The sequence below is a fragment of the Pimephales promelas genome, chromosome 17 (assembly GCF_988280905.1).
Source record: "Pimephales promelas chromosome 17, fPimPro1.hap1.1, whole genome shotgun sequence".
Classification (NCBI taxonomy): Eukaryota; Metazoa; Chordata; class Actinopteri; order Cypriniformes; family Leuciscidae; genus Pimephales; species Pimephales promelas.
Genome location: NC_142785.1, coordinates 7,870,152 through 7,884,016, shown reverse-complemented (window position 1 = coordinate 7,884,016; position 13,865 = coordinate 7,870,152). Strand labels below are relative to the sequence as shown.

General features: G+C 38.1%; 2 protein-coding genes across 4 annotated transcripts in view; one reads left to right on the top strand and one right to left on the bottom strand.

The window, feature by feature from the left end:
• Window positions 1–498: 498 nt before the first annotated feature.
• On the top strand, window positions 499–2,692 carry bhlha15 (basic helix-loop-helix family, member a15). The gene is made up of 2 exons (XM_039688113.2): window positions 499–1,065; window positions 1,441–2,692. Exon 2 carries the CDS (start codon window positions 1,471–1,473, stop codon window positions 2,011–2,013), a length of 543 nt encoding a protein of 180 aa, XP_039544047.2. The 5' UTR covers window positions 499–1,065; window positions 1,441–1,470; the 3' UTR covers window positions 2,014–2,692.
• tecpr1a (tectonin beta-propeller repeat containing 1a) overlaps window positions 2,465–13,865 on the bottom strand; it is a 33,571-nt gene continuing 22,170 nt past the window's right edge. For all 3 annotated transcript variants that reach the window (XM_039688110.2, XM_039688111.2, XM_089121854.1), the window contains exons 15-25: window positions 11,384–11,511; window positions 11,201–11,303; window positions 11,022–11,118; window positions 10,837–10,916; window positions 10,638–10,694; window positions 6,944–7,118; window positions 6,674–6,809; window positions 6,422–6,514; window positions 4,290–4,396; window positions 4,080–4,199; window positions 2,465–3,999 (exon numbers count right to left, since the gene is read on the bottom strand). In XM_039688110.2, the coding sequence (XP_039544044.2) occupies window positions 3,841–3,999; window positions 4,080–4,199; window positions 4,290–4,396; window positions 6,422–6,514; window positions 6,674–6,809; window positions 6,944–7,118; window positions 10,638–10,694; window positions 10,837–10,916; window positions 11,022–11,118; window positions 11,201–11,303; window positions 11,384–11,511 (1,255 nt within the window). In that variant the 3' untranslated portion in view covers window positions 2,465–3,840. The remainder of the gene's footprint in view (window positions 4,000–4,079; window positions 4,200–4,289; window positions 4,397–6,421; window positions 6,515–6,673; window positions 6,810–6,943; window positions 7,119–10,637; window positions 10,695–10,836; window positions 10,917–11,021; window positions 11,119–11,200; window positions 11,304–11,383; window positions 11,512–13,865) is intronic.

Here is a 13,865-nt window from a genome sequence, read left to right as displayed (position 1 = left end):
TGCCATTTGAAATTTTCTTCTTTAATGATGATTTTTATCAAACTTGTATATTTAAGTTCAGTAATTTCACTTAAATAACAATTAATAGGTAATTATCATTGCAATTTAAGTGAAATCACTGAACTTAAATATACAAGCTTGATAAAAATGATCATTCTAGAAGAAAATTTCAAATGGCACTTAGAGGCTTTTGCATCTGAACTCTTCATATATATATATATATATATATATATATATATATAGAGAGAGAGAGAGAGAGAGAGAGAGATAAGATTATTAAAATAAATGTATTTTTCTATAATTTTTTTGCCAATTTAAAAAAAAAAGAAAAGTAGTAATTTATGTTCTCTTGGTTTAGTATAATTGCTTTAATAAACAATGCATAAACCCACACTGGATGTGAAGATCCTGATGTCAAAAAGGGAAATATACAAGAAAAGCACAATGATATAATAATATTATTAGTCTCCAAAGAATATAGCACAAGAAGACATCACATTAAAGTAAAGCTTTTAAAGAAATAAGTATGCAAGGCCCATTTCACATGCAAAGGTCTAGGCAAATATTACTCTTGATAAAGTGCCATGGAAATAGTAATCCCTATCAATTTAATCATGTAAAGGAAACACACCAATGCAATGTCTGCATATTTCTTTCTTGCAAAAATAATATAATGATATAAGCTAAATAAACGTATTCATAAATAGAAAGTCTCCTAATGTAACGCACCAGAGTATGTGCATTTGCATTGGCTTTAAAAGTGCTAAAGCACCTGCTGCAGCATCACAGACCGCTATTATCATCATCCGAAAGCGTGAACACAGTTTCAGATCGCTACTTCCGATGCTTGTGCCAGCTCATGGGTGACTCGAGAAGAAACAGATCCCTCCTTTGATTGGCCACAAAAGCGCTACGTGGACATCGAGCAGCAACAGGTAGAGCGCGTGACCGTTATCATGTCATTCTGACTGCGGCTGCCAGGACGACAACAGCGCTTCACGTCAACGAATTATCGGCTCTTATCGCGCAAACATCATCTCGAGTTTGGTGGAAATTTATTTTGAGGTAAGCAAAACTTTGTTTTTCTCCACCCGAAAGCAGAGATGATTGATTGACAGCTTATGAGACAGCAGCGACAACGTGTAGTGACGATGATGTTGCTCACTTCATGAGTCTAGTTTACCCGCATGGCTTAATATGAAACATTTCATTTTCAGTTTATATTTTTTAAATATTGAACAGAGCAGGTATAAATGATATGCTACCAACAGGGCTAAATATTACACATTATCCAAAAGTTTGTCTTCAAATCATATGCTAAAACAATTTTAAGCTTATACATGAGATATAGAGAGCACTTGATTATTAAAGCCATTTATTCTGTTATATGAAGTTATGATGTTAATTTCCTCAAATCAAATGTGAATTATAATATTCTAGGGCCTACACCAGGGTGTGGGGGAGTCAAGCATGAAGTCCAAAGGAAAGGGGTCAAAGCGCTGCAGACAGTCTTGGGCAGAACAGGATGACCCAGACTTTACGCTGGAAACAGAGCCAGGTTCCAGCGAGCAGGAGGGTTCAGAGGCGTCCGTGAGGCTGGGTGGGACGTGGAGAACACTGAGGGGCGAGGGGCACGGTCGTACCCGCCGCAGGCGGCAGCACGCCAACGCTAAGGAACGCAACGTCCGCAGACTGGAGAGTAACGAGAGAGAGAGGCAGAGGATGCACAAACTCAACAACGCCTTTCAGGCCCTACGGGAGACCATTCCTCATGTCAAAACTGACAAGAAACTTTCCAAGATCGAGACTCTCACGCTGGCCAAGAATTACATCAAGGCCTTAACCACCATAATCTTGGGCATGTCGAATGCCTGCCTGCCTCACGCCGAGAGTCACATGGAGGCTAACGCCTCCCGGATCCTCCAGTGCTATCAGCAGCATCTACAAGAGGAGGGAGAGGAAGACCTGTCCAAATATCTGAGCCAAATTCACAGCTTCAGTCAGGGCAGCTAACACACTCTGTCCCAGAACAGACTCAGTGAGCGATACATGCACGCTACATGGATGATGATGATGAATACCAGCTCTTTAGACTCACGAAAAGGTCCATTCGAGTTTACAAGCTAAAGCTGGTCCATAAATAGGCTCATTTATGTATACAGTATGCACAGGTTATAACAACATGTTGCCCACAAACAATGTGGATGTTATTTGTCATCATCTATCTTAATTGTTAGCTAGTGACCCTTTGGATTTGTTCACCCGAAATGACACAAAAGATGCCCATTGAAATTGAATGGGGTCCAAAACAAGACAGGACCTCCTGATTTTCATTGCATGGATAAATATCTTCTTTTGTGTTCTGCAACAAACAGCTTTGACATAGATGACAGAATTTTCATTTTTGGGTGAACTCTATCCTTTTAGCAGGGTAAGCTTTTCATAGAAAAAAAATGCAAAGCTGTGGAACAGATTTCATATTTATTGAGAGGACACGAACCATGCACATATGACATTGAGAGGACTCCACTGTCCTTACCCCGTCTACATTTAATCATTTAAAACTATATTATCATTTTCAGCTTTTTCCAGTAGTTTCTCTCATGTCTGCATACAATTTCTTTATATGTACAGAAGCAACCTATTGACGCAGTTTCACATTATTACTCATAAATAATCCAAATTTATACATCCACATATACATAAATTAAAACCAACTCTTCATCCTGATAAAAACCATTTGGAAAGATTTAGTATAAATACTGTTACTTTCGGAAATTTGTGCTGCCTTTAAACAGAATTATACTACATACACGTCTATGAGTGAAATATGCAGACATCCTGAGAAATAAATGTTTCACAATATTGACTTCACATTGCCAAGCCAAAACTTAATACAGCAAAAGTGTCCAAACTTGCACTACCGTTCAAAACTTTGGGGTCTGTAGAATTTGTTTTCTATTTTAATATATTTTAAAATGTAATTTATTCCTGTGAAGGTGAAGCGGCCATTACTCCAGTCTCGCAAGATCTTTCAGAAATTATTCTAATATGCTGATTTGGTGCTCAAGTGACATTGTTTCATATTATCAATGTTGTGCTGCTTAATATTTTGTAGAAACCCTGAAACAAATTTCTTTCAAGATTCTTCGATGAATAGAAATTATTTGAAATAGAAAAGTCTTTACTCTCTATTTTGGCCAATTTAATGCATCCTTGCTCGCTTAATAAAAGCATATATCTATATTAAAAAAAAAAAATCTTACTGACCCCGAACTTTGGAAATGTGGTGTATTTGTACAGTATCACTGTGCCATCTCACCATAAATAACCAATAACCGGATACAAGCAGATGAAAGTATTACAGAATATTTTATGACACTGGAGCCGTGCTGTAAAATCCCAGACGCAGATGTTTGTTTAAAACTGTTTTGTGTGTGATGTTTAATATAAAATGCTTGTAGATTACCTTCAGTAGCTTACACTGTGACATTTTTTTTTGTATTTAATGCCCCTGATTTCAAATAAAGAATTAAAAAAAATAAAAGCTAATGGGCAATTGTGATGTGCCCACAGACGAACATTAAATTGAGATCATCTTTAAAAAGGAGAGGGCATTACTGGAAGTGGCCTCATTATTCAAGAGAGCCCGCAAAACAAGAAAAAAAATGTGAATTCAAAATACACAGTCATCTACATTTTCGGGAACATGAGACGGATTTTTTTTTTTTTTTTGATTGGAAATGATTAACTGTTGCTCTATACAACAGAAGTACTACAGCAAGGATACAATTATGGCTACAGTTAGAGATGGTTAGCATGAAGAGCTCAGCTGTTTGACTAACAGCCCACTGGATTTCCGTTCATCTCTGGGTGGTCACCGGTTTGCAGTGGACTGCGTGTTGCCGTTCGGTTGCTTCCATTGTCAGTCAGGGACGACATCAGGATACGAGGTGCCTCTATTGCATTTCCTCTAACTGTTATGTGATCCCATCCACCCTGATAGAAGCAGATCATTTCTTATTTTCTATCTGTTCTGTACTACTAGTGAACATAAAGATGACATCAGCGGTGCTCACCCCAATGCCATAGTCCCACGAATGTCCTTTTGGTTCCGTCGGCAGCACCCCCAGCCGGCGACACACAGTGCCACAGCTCAAACTGTGACTGCCCTGCACCTTATCTGCAATGATCCACACCTTGGGAAAGACACATATCTGGCATTTAGCAGAGAAGAAAACCTAGAATAGTTAAGCTGCAACAAGTAGTTACACGGAAATGGTCTAGACCTGGTCCAGAGGTCCAACGGACACTTTGCGCACGTTATTGGAGATGTGCTCCCATGATGAGCCCTGAGGGTAACTGGGGGTCACACCATGTCTGTACCACAGGTTACCTGCTCATACAAAACCACACATATAATAACTAATATGGCAGTTATTGCCATTTTTATTTGACAGTTTTAAAGAAAGATCATGTGTAGCACTGCCAATTGCTTTAGACTGATATTTAAGATATTTCTTATATATCAGTCTATTTTATCATATGATATATTATATATCATATAATATAATACTGACATAGATAACATGACATAGATAACATAGATAATCATCATTGCCAAAAATAAGTGCAGTGCAGTCTAAGGCAATTGGCAAATATATATATATATATATATATATATATATATAATAACTATATGCATCTGGGGTCAGTAAGTTTTAAAAGAAAAGTATGGAGAAAAAAAAAGTTCACCAAGGCTACATTCATTTTGCTTAAAAAAATAAATACAGTAAAAACAGTAATAATGTGAAATATTACTTATAATTTAAAGAAGTCAATTCTATATTAATATATATTTTAAATATGTAATTTATTCCTCTAACGGCAAAGATTTTTTTTACATAAAAACCATGATACAATTCTTTCAAGATTATTTGATGAATAGAACATTTAAATGAACAGCATTTATTTGAAATAGAAATCTTGAAATAGAAATCCCTGACTCCTTGCTGAATAAAAGTTAAAACTTTTTTTTATTATTTTACTGATCCCCCAACTCTTGTGTGTGTGTGTGTGTGTGTGTGTGAATATATATATATATATATATATATATATATATATATATACACACCAATGCTGCAATTATTTGATAAAAAATACAAAAAAACAGTAATATTGTGAAATATTACAATTTAAAACAGCGGTTTTCTATGTGAATATATAGTGAAGTGTAATTTATTCCTGTGATCAAAGCTGAATTTACAGCATGATCCTACAGAAATTAATATAATATGATGCTCAAGAAACATTTATGATTATTGTGCATGTTGAAAACAGTTTTTTTACATTTTTCTTTAATGAATAGAAAGTTCAAAAGAACAGAATTGATCTGAAATGGAAAGCTTTTGTAACATTAATCACTACCATTCAAAGGTTTGGGGTCAGTAAGAAATTAGAAAATACTTTTATTCATCAAGGATGAGTTAAATTGATCAAAAGTTACAGTAAAGACATTTATAATGTTAGAAGAGATTATATTTTAAATAAATGCTGTTCTTTTGAACTTTCTATTCATTATAGAATTTTGGGGGGGAAAAATGGTACATAACTATTTTCAACATTGAAGATAATAATTTATGTTTTTTGAGCATAAAATCAGCATATTAGAATGATTTCTGAAGGATCATGTGACACTGAAAACTGATGTGTAATCAGCAACAGTAATGATGTTGAAAATTCAGCTTTCAAATTACATTTTAAAATATATTAAAATAGAAAAAAGTCATTTTAAATTGTCATAATATTTCACAATATTACTGTTTGTCATTTTTGTTTTTCATCAAATAAAGCAGCCTTGGTGAGCAGAAGAGACTTCATTTAAAAACATACAAAATCTTACTGATCTAAAACTTTTGACCGGTAGTGTATATATATATATATATATATATATATTTAAAAAACATCCGAATTGATTGCTTGTGTTTTAATGCATTATATTGTCTAAAGGTGTAACAATGAATAGATAAGTATTAAAAGCCTGGCTTCACAGACGGGACTTAGATTAAGCCAGGATTTGGCCTTAGTTTATCCAGGACATTTAAGTTGCTTTGTATAAACGTGCCTTAGAAAACAACAGTACTGGTGTGCATCTTGACGTCAGTGCAAGTAGCGTTCTGTTAAAACAGCTCAAACATGCAATTTAGTCTGGGACTAGGCTTGAGCCTTCCGTGTGAAACCAGGGGATAATGTTTTATATCTGTGGTTAAAATTACTCATAGACCATACAATGCATTATAAGGTGCATTAAAAGGCATAATTAATGCATTAAAAATACTTTTATGATAAAGTGTTACCAATATATTCCAGTCGCCACTATAGTATGAACACCTTTTTATCAGTATGATGTGCATGGGTGTACCATTTTCATCCACTGTGTATACAGACGTCCTGCCCACTGACACCTGTTTAAGCTTCTGTCCGGTTGGAGAGGGGATGTGGTACCAGCAATCTCCTGCAAACAGATCAAACCTTTCTAATGCTGCTGCAGAAATACCACAGGCAATGCTGTCAAATCAGCATGACAGGAATGACTTGCACTAAAATGTAACATGAGAGAAGTGTATATTGCTTTATATTCATGGGTTTGTGATACAGTAGGTTATTCCCTCACCTGCCAGGTTCTCAGCGGACACAGAGCCCCTATAGAACGCAGAGCCATCCTTAGCGATGGCCCAAACCTGGTGAACGCCACCTATGGAAATCGACTTGAAAGGCTGGTCAGTTCCCACATGCAACCATGAGGACCCCTGCGAGCAAGCCACATCATCAGTCATGATTGCACCATTCTAGGAAATCTCTCATAGTGATAATGCTAAATAAGTTTGTACAGTATTTGTACATCAATTGCATGGAAATGAAAAATCAGGAACTTGGCTCTTACCCCAGGTGTCAGTGAGGTGACACCCAAGCGGCACAAGACGTCTCCTTTGTTGCTGATGGCCCATAATGGCACCTGTTCCACTGTGCTCTTTGGCCCACAAGGCAAGATTGTTATGTCACTCAACGCTATAGGCGGGACTTCCTGCCAGGGGCCGGTTGTTGTGAGTTTACACTTTCTAAGGTGAAAGAAGAACGGATGAGATTTGGCGATGGGAATCGAGTTTAATCAAAACAAAAATTGTCGCTTTACGATTACAAAAAAACTTTCTTTTAGTAATTTTAAGGAAGTGCACCAACCCGGAATAAATGAACTAAACAGAAATACTAAAACAATGTTATTTTTTGTTACATTTTTAAACGTTTTTATTGTCTTTTTCTACCATTTATTACTAAAAATAACGTAAACTCGAGCTTTAAAGCAATACTGTGCAGACACCAATATATATCAGAGTTCATACACTCACCTAAAAGATTATTAGGAACACCATACTAATACTGTTTGACCCAATTTCGCCTTCAGAACTGCCTTAATTCTACGTGGCATTGATTCAACAAGGTGCTGAAAGCATTCTTTAGAAATGTTCATATGGATAGGATAGCATCTTGCTGTTGATGGAGATTTTGTGGGATGCGCATCTAGCTCCTGTTCCACCACATCCAAAAGATGCTCTACTGGGTTGAGATCTGGTGACTGCGGTGGCCATTTTAGTACAGTGAACTCATTGTCATGTTCAAGAAACCAATTTGAAATGATTTGAGCTTTGTGACATGGTGCATTAACCAGCTGGATGTAGCCATCATTGGATGGGTGCATGGTGGCCATAAAGAGATGGACATGGTCAGAAACAATGCTCAGGTAGGCCGTGGCATTTAAGCGATGCCCAATTGGCACTAAAGGGCCTAAAGTGTGCCAAGAAAACATCCCCCACAACATTACACCACCAGCACCAGCCTGCACAGTGGTAACAATGCATGATGGATCCATGTTCTCATTCTGTTTACGCCAAATTCTGACTCTACCATCTGAATGTCTCAACAGAAATCGAGACTCATCAGACCAGGCAACATTTTTCCAGTCTTCAACTGTCCAATGTTGGTGAGCTCTTGCAAATTATAGCCTCTTTTTCCTATTTGTAGTGGAGATGAGTGGTACCCGGTGGGGTCTTCTGCTGTTGTAGCCCATCCGCCTCAAGGTTGTGCGTGTTGTGGCTTCACAAATGCTTTGCTGCATACCTCGGTTGTAACGAGTGGTTATTTCAGTCAAAGTTGCTCTTCTATCAGTTTGAGTCAGTCGGCCCATTCTCCTCTGACCTCTAGCATCTACAAGGCATTTTCGCCCACAGGACTGCCGCATACTGGATGTTTTCCCTTTTCACACCATTCTTTGTAAACCCTAGAAATGGTTGTCACAGTAACTGGGCAGATTGTGAAATTCTCAGATCGGCCCATCTGGCACCAACAACCACGCCACGCTCAAAATTGCCTAAATCCCCTTTCTTTCCCATTCTGACATTCAGTTTGAAGTTCAGGAGATTGTCTTGACCAACATTTAACATTTATTCATTTAGCTGACGCTTTTATCCAAAACGACTTACAATTGCTATATATGTCAGAGGTCGCAGGCCTCTGGAGCAACTAGGGGTTAAGTGTCTTGCTCAGGGACACATTGGTGTCTCACAGTGGATTCGAAACCAGGTCTCTCACACCAAAGGCATGTGTCTTATCTACTGTGCCATCACCACCAGGACCACACCCCTAAATGCATTGAAGCAAGCAACTGCCATGTGATTGGTTGATTAGATAATTGTATTAATGAGAAATTGAACAGGTGTTCCTAATAATCCTTTAGGTGAGTGTATTTTTTGCCATTGATTAGTAGCTTCCCCACTTTTGAAAATCTTTTGAAAAGTCACCACCTTTTTATCAGTGTGATGTGTACTGTAAAGCCATTCATCCACTGTGTATAAAGACAAAATAATCAAATTTAACAGTTTCTTTTTTACGCCATATTATATTAACATTATATTAATATAATACCCCATATTATATTAACATTTTTACTAAAAAAAATAACTAAATGAATTCTTCCAAATTTTAGTACGCTGGTACTGCACAGGCAAAACGTAGATGTTCAAAAACCCTTAACCAGTCCCTCCAGAAAAACGTGATTATGCGATCGCTGAATTCAATGCAAAATCAGCCAAAGTCCGCATATTTATGCGGGGGCCGCATTTTTTCAAATACGCCGCACTTTCGCCGCATAAATTGCCGATTTCCGTGCAAAATATGCGGGGTTTGCATAATTTCATAATCCTCGCATTTTCGTTGCAAAAAAAGTCACATGTATCTTAGCAGAAAGTTGAAAAATGTTGCGTTTGCTTCACACAAGAGCAGCCATTTCCCCCTGTTTCCATGGGAACGTTATGAAGTGACGCAATTACGCGACGACAGACAGACTCACGGAGGCGATTGACATCTCACAAATCTAACTCGTATAACTGTCTGTCACACGTTCTACCGTCACATCGTTACTTAATAAACATCATAAGATAAAAGAAGTATTATCAATCAGAAATTACCCGCACACATGGGGTGTTCGAGGCGCACATATAACACTGCAGAGAGTTCAACAGGGAGCGTGCAGCTCTTAAAGGGGCCACACCTTATTTACACTCGTTACAGTCTGAAATAAAACAAGATGAGAAATTAGATATTCCCAGCACTTTCTATGATGTAGTATGCTTGCTTATCAAAGGAAGTAATAAGAAATGACTCTTACATTAGCCTAGTGAGAACAGGATGTTGGGGGAATCACTTTTTTTCTCTTTTTCATCAAACCGCAATTTTTGCAAATTCCTGCAATTTCATCGCATAAAATTGCATAAATTTACGGTATGATGCTGGCAAACACAGCTGCCAGTAGTTTACCGCGTAATCAATCAATTTTTGCCCGCAACAATCACAAAAAAACTCCGCGTTTTTCTGGAAGGACTGAATACTATTATGGTAAATGTTATATATAAATCGCACATTTTTTCACAAATGTTTGGAAATTACCACCACAAAATCAGTCATTTTGATCGCAAAAATCACAAAAAAAAAATCGTGAAATCCTGGAGGGACTGCTTAACAGAATCAAATGTCATAAAAATCCTTCACTTACAGTACTTACTCACCCAAGTCAATAACAAAAGTTGCACAACTAACAAAGAAACTATGCAAGACATTTAAATCGATACATAAAAAAATAAATAGATAAAAGTCCCAACACTAAGGACAAAAGAGACCATGATAAACAGACCTGGAGAGAGCTGACTATGAAATCAAAATTGACAAATCTTGTTTTTTTTTTTTTTTAAATATTGTAATATTTATTAGAAATTATTTATCCATGCACATAATAATTGTTTTTTAATTCATGCGCTCACGTATACTTCAGTCAAAATAACTTCCCTTCCTTCCTATGATCACATCTCTTCTCATCTCTGATGATGCGTTCATTGGCATGAGGGCGGGACAACCTGTCACTCACATGATGTCACAGCATAGCAAATCACAAAGTTCCACCCTACATTTTTTCTTGTTCGTGAAGCCATTTCACTCGGATATACAGCACATCACAGTATGGAAGAAAAGACTACCGCAACTTCTATTTTATGTCGACTTTAAACATTTACTTAAACAGCGCTACATACCTTGCCCAACGCCTGCGGCGAACAAAGTCCTTCAGTGTTTTATTTCCGTGGTACGACCTAGATTAAAACATCGAATGTTACATTCACACACAAAAAAAAGGAGTTAGGTCACTCTCACACGTGGTAATACGAAACCTGCTACGTTTACATGCCCAGGTAATAAAAGAGACAAGCAATTTTTACGGCCAACATAACTTACGCAGGAAAGTCAGCTGCATACTGCCAGCCCTCTCTGTCTGTCCCTCCTGCCACAGCAAAGTCAACAGTCCAGTCTGACACCTGCAAAGTATCAACACAAACAAACATTTGCTGCTATAAAGCAACCAGACAACATTCCTTGTCAACTTATTTATGTATTGGGAGAAAATGGATATCGGCACAAACCCAAGTCCAGTGGGGGGAGGGTGGTTTGGTGTTGCTTTTAGTGCACTCCTTCAGACCGGAGGCATCGCTCCACATGTAACGGTCAGTAGGGAGACCCCTGGAGGAGAAACAGTGAGGCACAGCAGTGAGCGTAGTGAACACTTCTGAATTATAAACATCATGCTCTGGTCTATATTAACCTGTTAGTGTAACCAGAGACAGGATTCCAGCGCTGGTTCTCATAGATGTAAACACTCTTCAGATCAGTCTGTGTGTAGATGTTATCTGTGCTGCTTGTCAAACCTGTATGTGTGAGATAAACATGTTATATAACTAAAATACATGAAAAACGATTGGTTTAGAAAGAGAGGGGATGCATTTACCCTGAAAGAAGCCTCCTCCATAGCCTCCTGTGTGGACCCAGGCGGTGTGGTCATAGCCGATCCCCCACACCACACCAAGACTGTTGGACTCAATAACACGCAAATGCCCTCCGACTTGACGCCAGAACCTGTCCATGATGATATCGATTTTGATTTCATTTTTTTCTGAGAGCAGTCATTTTTGGCTATTCATGAATTCATTGCTATATGGCAACAGCGAGACAATGCACAAACGTAACAGGTTGATGAATTTACACTATTGTTCAAAAGTTTGGGGTTAGTAAAATTTTTTAAAAGCATTTAATACTTTTATTCGGTAAGGATGTATTAAATTAATCAAAAGTGACAGACTTTTACATTAGATCATTTACATAAATGCTGGTCTTTTAAACTGTTTTAAAAAGTTAACTGTTTTTAACTTTGATAATGATAAGAAGCGTTTCATGAGCACCAAATAGGCAAATTGATTTCTGAAGGATCATGTGACACTAAAGACTGGAGTAATGATACTGAAAATTCAGCTTTGCCATCACAGGAATAAATTACATGTTGTACATGCAAAAAAAAATGCATAACTGGTGAGCATAAGAGACTTAAAAACATTTAGAAAATCTCACCGATCCCAAACTTTTGAATAGTAGTGTATGATTAATTCTCTTCTGACATCTTCAAAATATGTTTCATCTATGTTAAACCAGTAGCAAATGGTTTTTTGGCTTTTGTCAGACTCTAAGTGTATTTTGGTATAAGGTAATGATTTGGATTTCTGATGTTGTATGATGTTAATGAACTATAATTATTTTTTTTTAGCTTGGTGTGCTGTAATAACAGCAGTATAAGTGACAATTTGCTTAAGAAAATGTGCATTAGAGATTCGCTTGATTTTAACACTTCTTAGATAGATAAATAGGTAGCCCTCAAATCGTATTCACTTTATAGCCCTTAAAATCCTGTAATTGGCTTTATGCACAGCTGCACTACTTCCTGAACTTCAGGCAGCTCCTTGTTTCCTGTCTGCCATTATTGGGCAAACTTGATTAATTCAGGTGTGTCTGATTATTGTTGCCGTCACTAGTGAGGTCAGGCACACCTGAATTAATCAGTTTGTCCTATTGTAACAAACTGATCGTTGTACAGCCAAGTTACAAATTAAATAAGAACGTCTATTCTAATTTCCTTTTCCTTTTTAAGATGGTTGAAAACAGAGTTCATGGAACATACTGCAAGTTCAAAATCTCCTTCCGTGTATTTCACACAAAACATACACACAAACAATAATACACCACAACAATATAAAGCCCGTTGTATGAGAGTAAGTGTGTGTGCAAGTCCAAAGGCAATGTCTATAGTCCCGCGTGTGTGTGTGTGTGAGTGTGTGTTAAGATCAGCCTCACCAGAAGGAATGTCAACACCGTGAGCGTGATCAAAAGCGGGGATGACAGGCTTAAGTCCTCGAAAAGTAATCCTGGCAACGAGCCAATAGAAGTTCTCCACTGAGGAACGGCGAGTCGGCGCTTCTAAGACCATCGAACCCGGAAACATCCACATAAACACCGGCCGGTTTTGTGAATGAGAAGACGCTTCTCTTGAACCTTAGTTTTCCGGTTCCTTTTATGGCAAACTAAAAGTCTTTTCCTGTTTACCTGTGACCAACGCCCACGTGACAAACGTCATCACATGTTCAAGCGCGCACAGAACTTGGGATGCAAATACAGTACAATAGCAAGGCATTCAGAGTAAAGAGTAAAGTAGAAAAAGTTAGGAAATTCCCGTGACTAAACATTAAATAATAGTCACTAACCATATCTAAACTTTCCTCCTATGTGGTCACGCTACATAGATCCCCCCTCCCAGCCTTCGGCATAGGTGGAGATTGTCCGTACCAGCGCTTTAGATTAACCACATTTATAACATCTGTTTTAAGTGGACTGCCCCAACTCACTGTGTAATTTATTGGCCCCATCCTTTTTAAAATCTCAGCTGGACCCTCCCACTTGGGCGCTAGCTTGGCAGCGAATTTAGTGGCGGCAAACGAGAGAGGGTGAGTCCTAATCCAGACTAGATCTCCCGGCTTGAATTGCGCATCCTTCCGTCGGGCATTATAATATCTAGCTTGTCTGGTTTGTTGTACCCCAACTCGGAGTTTAACCTCCTCTGCCATCTTGTTTTGACGTTCGACTAGAGTATAGGAAACTTGGTCAGGCGTAGGGGGTCTAAGGATCAACCTCTCCAGAGGTCCATTAAGCTGACGACCCAACATTAACTCCGCCGGAGCTCTACCTGTGGTCTCTTGGTGAGCTGTATTGATGGCGAACCTTAGCTCCGGTAACCACTGATCCCACGTCTGATGATATTGTCCTACATAGGACGCAATCATGGTCTTTACTGTCCTGTTGACTCTTTCAGTCAGGTTAGTTTGCGGATGATAGCTGGTAGTGAGTTTCTGGATGCTTCCCCAAGACCGACATAGTTCCGCTAGCAC

Bases quoted from the DNA above. Each gene is read 5' to 3' on its own strand.
- bhlha15 (XM_039688113.2), top strand. From the start codon at position 1,471: ATGAAGTCCAAAGGAAAGGGGTCAAAGCGCTGCAGACAGTCTTGGGCA.